Below are 8,855 nucleotides of genomic sequence, written 5' to 3' on the forward strand. Positions count from 1 at the left end.
TCCCTAGCAGCCACAGAGCAGGGAGCAACAGCAAAGTCACAGGCACAGCCTGGCCCTGCCAGACACCTGCTGAGGTGGGCTCCCAGGCCAACTCCTGCCTGCAGTCAGGGGCCAGAGCCTCAAAGCAGTGCCCCAAAATCAAGGGTGGCAAGAGCAAAAAGTCTGGTTGGGACTTGAGGACTGGAATTACAAGATTACCCCCTTCATGTGCTCAGTCCATGGGCCCGAGTGCCCAGAGGCCCACCCAGGCCACCTACAAGCCCAGATTGTGGGGAAGACAGAATGGCATGTCCCCAAATGCTGCATCCTCCTGAGCAGCCCACAGCTCCTACCCCACTCCCAGACTGCAAGCAAGAGGATACAGGCACTACCAAATCATTCAGGAAACACAAACTTTATTTTGATATCTCAGAAATTGGCAAGGAAATTACCACAGTGACAACAATACACGTTCACGTTATAAATCATCTTCAAATGCCTGGTCTCGCTGGGACCTCACGCCCACCCTCAAAGGGAAGCAGGGCGGGTAACTACAGATCCACTCTACCGGGGACTTGTGGGAGGCAACCCAGCTTCCACGTGGAACTTGACGCATTCCATGTCGATACCTCCTGCTTCGAGTCCAGGTTCTTCAGTACCCAGGAGGTACAGGGCTTCACCAGACACGACAGATACCTGAACTCCCTCAGGTATAAAACATGGGATTGGGCCACCCTGTCTCTAAACAAAGCACCCCATCAGAAGGATAGTTCTGGCATGGACAGAAAGGGGTTTTTCCTTGCTCCCCTGTTGCAAAACAGGTGGAGGGAGCAGACAGCACCTCCCTGTTTTCCTCTGTCTGCCGCACCTCTTGCTAATCAGCCCTTCTGACTCTTCCCTAGAAAGAAGGTAGGGCTGCGCCTCCTTCCTCTGCAGGGACCAGACTCAGATCTAGGCTTAGGCTGCCACTCATACTGGGAAGCCGCCTCTCATGAGCCTTCCTCAGTCCTCAGAGCAGGAGGGCCCTGCGCGGGGGCTACCACCTCGATCTGCCAGCGGCACACAGGGCACTTGGCCGTATCCCTGAAGACCCGCCAGGCGCAGCATCTGCAGAAGTATGTGTGGCCGCAGGGCACAAGGCAGGTGTTGGCAGCGTGATAGAAGCAGATGGCACACTCTTCTCCTGGTGTGGCTGGAAGAGGGAACAACACAGGTCAGGCACATGGGGGAAGGGGCGGGCAACCCACTCACAATGTGACCACAGAGAATGACAGAGAAATATGTAGCTGTATTTTGAAGAATGTTACCTCGTGAGGAAATGCGTACAGTGTGATGAAGTGAAAAAAAGGGGGAAGAAAAAAAACCATATATATATATATATATACACACTCACATATACATATATAATCAAATTCCAATTTAGAGAAGGAAAACAAAGCACAGACAAGTCCCTGTATATACACATGTCTATATCGATGACCAAAAATACTGGGAGAAAATCCACCCAAGAGGTAATGGGTGATTTTTTTTTAACTTTCCTCTTTATCCTTTAATCTTTTTTACTTTTTAGAGACAGTCTCACTCTGTCACCCAGGCTGGAGTGCAGTCGTGTGATCACAGCTCGCTGGGCTCAAGCAATTCTTCCACCTCAGCCTCCCAAGTAGCTGGGACCACAGGCATGCCCCACCACATTCAGCTAATTTTTGTACTTTTTGTAGAGACAGGGTTTCGCCATGTTGCCCAGGCTGGTTTCAAACTCCTGGGCTCAAGCGATCCTCCTGCCTCGGCCTCCCAAAGTATAGGGATTACAGGTGTGAGCCACTGCGCCCCACCTATCCTTTCATCTCTATTTCCCTCGGCAAAGCATTTACAATGAATGTGGATGACTTTTTAAAGCAAGAATAACGCTGTCTGTTCATAAAAGTGCTCTTCTAGCTCACAGAGTAGGCCAACGCTCTCAAAGGCAGAGATGCCAGGTTGCTTTTAGGTTTCCAGTAGGCAGAGCCAAGTCTTTTGGCCCAAAGCCTGAGAGAGACTTGAATGAACAACCAGCACATGGGGCTTCTCCCTCCACTCCCAGGTGCTGGATCCCTGGGGAGTCCCTGCTGCTTGGGAAGGCACTCACCTTTGGGCTCAGCCACAGCCTTGTTGCTGAGGTCCCATGGCATGGCTGTCGGGAGCTGGCTGGCTGTGGGATCTGAGGGAGAGAGAGAAACTCAGGCCCAGGACGGCAAGCCCGGGTGCCCCCATTCCCGCTCCTGGCCCCGAAGCAAAGTGTCCAGTCTCCTTTCTTTCCTGGGTTACAATGCTGAGCCCCCATCCCCAAAGTTTAAGACCCTGTCCTGGCCATCCCTTCCCCAGCTTAACCCAGCTGAGAATCCGAGAATCCTTGGGGCTGGAGATTCTTCCTCCTGAGCCACCTTCCTTCAGGCCCCTCTTCTTTGCCCTCCAGCCACTACCTGAGTGGAGCCCCTTGGCCTAGCCACATTCCCAACCCAGATGGGCATCAACATCTCCCAAGAGCCTGGACAAACACAGGTTCAGGGCTCCACCCCAGACCCAGCAAATCACGCGCTTCAGGTGCGAGGCGCTGGCAGCTGTGACAAATGGTTTTAACAGATCTGCGGGTGCGACGTGGGGAGTGGGCCACCACCCAGCCCAGGAGTGCCAGCGTTTCTTGTTATGGGTATTACTGCCTCTCTGTGCTCCCCTGAAATCCACTTTCTTCTTGGGTGGCTGGAGGGATGGCTCTCCTTTCCCCACCCACTGACTGAGAGACTCAGCTTTCTCCCTGCGGGCACTCCATGCACACCTCTAGTCTCACCTGTGTGTTCCCTTTGCTTGCCACCTTTGTCTCTAGTGAACTCCTATTTAGGCTGCAAAGCCCAGCCCAAATGTTTCCTCCTTTGCAAAAGGAGGTGGGCACTCTAACAGGTGTTTTGGTTAACAGATGGCAGGAATGCTGGGCCTATCTGCTTGTCATTCTTTAGGGACAAGATTGCCCTCCCTACGACTGGGCCTTGTCTATCTGGTGTCTCCAGTGCCCATCTTCACAGCTAACACTGGGCAGGGCCTGACGGGATAACTGAATGTGAACGTTCTTCCTGTGGCTCTGGATCGGTGTGGGGTGCCCCTGGAGCCCCCATCTCCCCACCTCCCCTGCGGGGTCCCCACGGTCGCCTCACCCAGCAGCTCGATGGCCTTGGTGGTCCCGTACACGTCCATCACGGCCCAGAGCGGGGCGCCCACGGGCACACCCTCACGCAGCAGGAACCTGCAGCCGGCGTTGACCTTGGCGAAGAGGCGGCCGCGGCGGTCCACCCAGAAACGGACCACGTCCCCCACGAGCGCGCAGCCCTCAGGCAGTACGGCCGCCCACGTCGGGCTCTGCTCCTCCAGGTCGGGGCACACGAAGGGCGGCAGGCTGGGCACGGACACGCACGCGGGGTCCAGGCGCGTGAAGCCCACGCGGAGGCCGCCGCACCAGCCGCTCTCCTCCCGCAGAAGGCGCAGCGCCACGCGCTCGCCCAGGCGCACGGGCCGCTGGCTGAACACGATGCCGTCGTGGAACGTGGCGCGCCTGTGCGCGGTGCAGCCACGCGTGTCCAGACGCACCTGCGCGCCCTTGGTCTCGGCATGGAAGCGAAGTGCCTCTCCGGGCGCCTTGGCGTCTGTGGGTTGAGGACGGGGAGTGTCAGTGCTGGCCGGTCTGGACCCACCAGCTCCCCAGAGAGCCCCCAGTATCCCAGAGTCCCTCACACCTGAGAGCCACCTCGACCTTTCCCTAGGGACAATTTCCACCTCTCTGTTCCTGTAGAGATGTTGTGAAAACTGTAGGAACTGATGTCTATTTGTGCTCTGCCTGCGACCAATCTGATAATGGTTATTATTGTTCAAGAGAAAGAGTAGGGTTAGTCAGGCATAAATATCTATACGTTTGTTATAGATGGTTTTTTGTTTTCTTTTGTTTTGTTTTGTTTTCAGAGATGAGTTCTTGCTGTGTTGCCCAGGCTGGTCTTGAACTCCTGGCCTCGAGTGATCCTCCCGCCTCTGCCTCCCAAAGCGCTAGGATTACAGGCATGAGCCACTGCGCCCAGCCCATACATTTATTTATTCTATATGCACCTAAAAATGACGGAAGAGGAGACAGACAGATCTGCTGACTGTGGTCTGCTCCAGGAGGCCATCTGCTATTCCCTTTCTGTTTGTCTCTCTTGTTTTCCCACGGGGAACTGCATCACTTGTGAAGACCATGGCCCCCAGCAATGGTGACGCCCTTGTCCGGGGAGAGAAAGGGGCCTGGCTGCTCCCCACATGGTATGGGTGCAAGCTGGAGAGGGAGTCCCAGGTTAGTCTCTCAGAATCCTGGGTGAGGTCAAGCCTGGCTCTGAAACCAGGGGACTTCCCGCAGGACTCTGCCTGGTGGTCAGGAGTGGAAAGCACCTCACTGGGCAGCCTTTCCTCTCCACTCAGCCTGCAGGAAGCTCATGGGGATTCCTACCGCAGAACTGCCTTAGCCAGCCTTGCCCCTCCCTTCCTGGCCCTGCTCTTTCTGGGCTGGGGGAGGGAGGCTGGCTGGCTGTCTGCTATTGAAAATAAAGGTGAATTCAATCAGAACTTAAGCCAGACCCCAGCCTAAGGAGCAAGGCCACTCCCCTCCCAGATCAGGTCACACTCCCCTGGCAAGGCAGGCACTGTGACCACACACAGGTTTCCACCCTCTAGCGGAGCCCAAGGCCAGGAGGTTCCATCTGGTCAGGCACCAGGATGCCTTTGCAGTGACAGTGACTCTGTCCCTGACTTCCACAGGCCAAAGGTAAGCCTACCTGCATTGACCTTTCCCCGGCATTAGGGGCCAGCGCTCACCGTGGCCTTGGGACTCTCACAGAGACCTGTGTATCTGCATTCACCCTCACCCGCGCCGCACCCGTGCCTTCCCGCAATGCACTCATCCCTCCCCGTGAATCCCGGCAGGCCTGCCCAGCTCCCTGTGCCTCAAGACTGCACCTAGGCAAGGAGAAGTCCCAGAGCCAGCACATGTGGAGAGCCGGAGCCAAGCTGGGGACCCTGACATCAGTGAACCTGGCCTTGTGCCCATGGTTGAGGCTGCTCCATGGAGGGCAGTGGGACCCCGGCTGCGCCATGGTTAACACCCCCATTCCAGACCTGCCCTGCTGCTGGTCCAGGCAGGTCACTGCCCTCCAGGGCCCAGCCTCCTCACCCACAAACAGCAGTGAGGTGCATGTCCAGCAAGGCCAGGCGTCTCGGTACACCTGTCTGGAGTCCTGTTCACTGCCTACCTGGCCAGGCATGGGGCTGACGGTGCCAGGGCAAGCAGGGGCTCTTGGCACAACCAGCCACAGTCTAGGAGGGCAGAGGCCAGCCCTTTGGCTGGGTCACTGCCCATCCCTGAGGTGGGAACTAGAGAGAAGCTCTGGAGTGGGCTTGGCAAGAGCCTGGAGCAATGGCCTTCGATGAGGGGCAGTGCCAGAGATGGTGGCCGGCATCCGAGCCCTCTCTACAAACTGCCACACCCAATCCTGCTGCCATCCTAAGAGGCACACGGTGGGCAAGTGGCCGGCCCCGGCCCACAGCAATCAGGGGCAGAACTAGGGTCAATGAGGAGTTCTCCCAGCCTCACCCAGTGCAGCCCCTACAGGGAAAGAGGAACCCCTGGGGTCAGGGAGCTGGAGCCCTGTCACGCTCAGCGCCATGGGCTTAGATGGGAACCAGCAGAGATGAGCCTGTCCTGGTTGGGGATGGAGTTTCCACCCCACCCTCTAGGCAGGTGCCCGGGACAGAGGCTGGCTCCACGCAGGACTGGCTCTGGGGGCGGGGAGGGGTGGAGGACGGGAGGTGACCTCACTGCTCCATTCACTTCCTGGATGAAGTAGGGAACTGGCTGGCTGGAGGCAGTCCAGGGAGGAAGGGAACTCCCCTGGAATGGCCTTAGGGTTGCACGAGGCCCTGGGAGCCCTTGAGAAGCAGGCCTTGCCCTGGAGAATAATTTGACAGTTTGCAAAGTTCCCCAATCCCTGCCTCAGGAGCCTTTTCAGCAGCCCTGTGTGGAGCTAAGTCCTCGTATCACCAGGGCTGGTGGGTGCCAAGGGTATGCAGTGGCTGCACAGGTCACTCCGCAGCCAGGGCACCTAAGCAGCCTCCTCTGTGCTGCTCACTCAGGCTCTGCCCCCTACCTTGGGCAGATCCCTGGGACCTGGCAGGGCAGCAAAAGGTCCCTTAGGGCACAGCCTCTCATCTATGAAGACTCGGTCTGTCTGCATGGTCATGTCAGCTATTCACTGTGCACCACCAAGGCCGAGTGGGGCTGAAACCCACCCTCGCCCCGCCAGCCCGGCAAAGGCCCGCAGGACTGTGTCCACCTACTTCACACAGGGCTCTGTGCCTGGGCCTGGAGCGGGGTCGGGGCGGCCTGACGGGTGTGATCGCCACCTCCACTCCACCTGCCTCCTCCCACGAGGCCTGCAGGGATCCTCCCACACTTTGACCTGGGCAGCCCGGGACACCTCACTCCCAGGGTGGGGAGTGGCAGAGGTGGCTCTTCAAGCAGATCTGTCCCCAGTGGCTGGGCTGGCACAGGGTTCAGATCACCCTGGTGCCCAAGCACCCTCACACCTAGAGGCGGCCGCTCTTTCCATGGGTCCTGTTTTCAGGCAGGACCCTGAGCTCAGAGAAGCTGAGTGCCCTGCCCATGGGGGATCTCTCCGATTACTCCACTTGCCCCGGGGTCCCCACTGCTGAGGGGATGGACTGCCTGCCGCAAAGCAGGGCCTCTGGGGTGTCTCTACTCCGGGACAGGTAGACTCAGATTCTAGATTCTCCAAGGTCTTGGAATCTGAGTGGGGCAGGGGCGGCCCCTTGCTCAGCGAGAGCCTCCAGGGATCTCCATCCTCACCACTCCACCAGGTGTCAAGGCTTTCGGGGTGTCAGGCACCCACAGGCACTTTGCAGCCTCTTTTTCTCCTCACCCCGCCTCGGGGGAAGCCCTCAGAGCTTGAGAAGGCTGTGCTAGTCATCTGTGTTTTTGCAGCCAGAAAGTGGGGGATCCCAGCCCCGCTCCTGGCCGCTGCACTCCCACGCCACCTCCTTTCAGGCCTGTCATTTCCCTCCCAAACAACAATACTGTGACAGCAGCAGTAGCTCTTGGCACAGCCAACTACCAGTCTGTGAACCCGTGGTGCCCACCAGGGGACCGAGGGTCCTGAGCCCAGGCTCCCAGCTCTTTACCTGGGAGGGCAGGTCCAGAGATGCCCAGCTCCAATCACTGGTGCCAAAAGACCAGGTCCTCCATCTCCCCCGCACATGGCCCTTCCACTCCTGGACACCTGTGGCCTCCGGTGAGGCTCGCAGAGAAGCTTTGTGCCTATCACTCTTTTGATTTGTGTGTTTGATTTTACAAAGATCCCATAAGCCAGCAGGCATTGTCTCCAGCCGGGAGATGTAGAAACCGAGGCTCAGGGACAAACTGACTTGCCCACAGCTCAACTTGGCAGAACGGGGACCCCACCAGCCCCCTAAACTTTACAATGGCCACATCTCTACTCCAGCAATAACACAGAGCACCCCTCCACTACCTGTACCCCCAGTCCAGAGACCAAGCTCAGGGCTCGCAGGAGGTCTACTCACTGGCCTCGAAGCAGAGCTGGGCACCCATCAGTCTAAGGTCCTCGGGTGTAGGTCCCCAGGTCTAGAAGGAACTGCCTGGAGAAGTCTAGTGGACAGTTTACCAAAGATTCAGCAGGTCTGCTTTTTATGGGCCAGAGATCACGTTACAAGGTTGATGATTAATTCGATGGTGCTGTCATGTGTTACTATATCCAGGGGATTTCCCAGTGATTTCTCTGGACTTGCAGCCCGACCTGCTGGAGCTGGCCGGCCTAAGAGAAGGAAGCAGGAATGGGGGACAGGCCTGGGTAGGTCTTACAGTAGCCTTGTTTCTCATTTCTGACCAGTCTCAAGCTGGCTGCGCATTGTAATGGTCCAAGCATGTTAATAAATACCTATGCCCAGCCTCGCCCCCAAAGATTCCGGTTCCACTGGCCTGGGGTGGAACCCAGGCATCGGGAGTTTACAGAGCAACCCAGGTGATTCTAATGTACAGCCAGGGTGGGGATCGACTGCTGCAGACCCTGGCACACAGAAGGAACTCAATCTATGCTGCTGAAGCAGATTGAATTGCATGTGCTGTATCCCAGGACCTGCGAAATTGTGCACCTCCAACAGAGAGGAGGGGTAAAGCAGACAGAAGAGGAGAGGAACTGATAGCCCTACAGATGGTCACACCAAAGGTCTAGCTCCCAATGTGTTAGCTCTGGAAAAGAAGCCAAAGGTATTCTAGCCCCTCGATTTTTATTTCGGTTAGGAAAACTGAGGCTCATGGAGGGAAGGTGGCTTACTCTAACCCAGTGCTTCTCACTCACATTGCAACGTACTCTCAAATCTCCTGGGGATCTTGTTAAAATGCAGATTGACTCAGAAAGCCTGGGGCCCTAACTGAGATATGTGGACTCGACCTTTTTTTTTTTTTTTTTTTTTTTCAGATAAGGTCTCACTGTCATTCAGGCTAGAGTGTAGTGGTGTGATCATGGCTCACTACAACCTCAAACTCCCAAGCTCAAGCGATCCTCCCACCTCAGCACCCTGAGTAGCTGGGACCACAGGTGCACCCCACCATGCCCAGCTAATATTTTTGATATTGTGAAGACAGGTCTAGCTATGTGGCCCAGGCTGGTCTCAAACTCCTGGCCTCAAGCAATCCTCCCATCTCGGCATCCCCAAGTGCTGAGATTACAGGCACGAGCCACGGCACCTGGCCAAGTGGACCCCACTTTAGGTGGCAAGGGCCTGGTGGGTTTGGG

General features: G+C 56.8%; 1 protein-coding gene across 1 annotated transcript; it reads right to left on the reverse strand.

Moving 5' to 3' along the window:
• Positions 1–378: 378 nt before the first annotated feature.
• NEURL3 (neuralized E3 ubiquitin protein ligase 3) lies at positions 379–7,722 on the reverse strand. Its single transcript, XM_008007976.3, has 4 exons — positions 7,624–7,722; positions 3,165–3,650; positions 2,105–2,176; positions 379–1,171 (listed from the first exon to the last, which is right to left on the reverse strand). Exons 1-4 carry the CDS (start codon positions 7,649–7,651, stop codon positions 969–971), a joined length of 789 nt encoding a protein of 262 aa, XP_008006167.3. The 5' UTR covers positions 7,652–7,722; the 3' UTR covers positions 379–968.
• Positions 7,723–8,855: the final 1,133 nt, after the last annotated feature.

The sequence above is a fragment of the Chlorocebus sabaeus genome, chromosome 14, assembly GCF_047675955.1.
Source record: "Chlorocebus sabaeus isolate Y175 chromosome 14, mChlSab1.0.hap1, whole genome shotgun sequence".
Classification (NCBI taxonomy): domain Eukaryota; kingdom Metazoa; phylum Chordata; class Mammalia; order Primates; family Cercopithecidae; genus Chlorocebus; species Chlorocebus sabaeus.

Coding starts and splice junctions, on each gene's coding strand:
- NEURL3 (XM_008007976.3), bottom strand. CDS start 7,651: ATGGGTGCCCAGCTCTGCTTCGAGGCCA. Junction 3,651..7,623: donor CCAGCTCTGCTTCGAGGCCA/GTGAGTAGACCT, acceptor CTCAACCCACAG/ACGCCAAGGCGCCCGGAGAG. Junction 2,177..3,164: donor CAAGGCCATCGAGCTGCTGG/GTGAGGCGACCG, acceptor TCTCTCCCTCAG/ATCCCACAGCCAGCCAGCTC.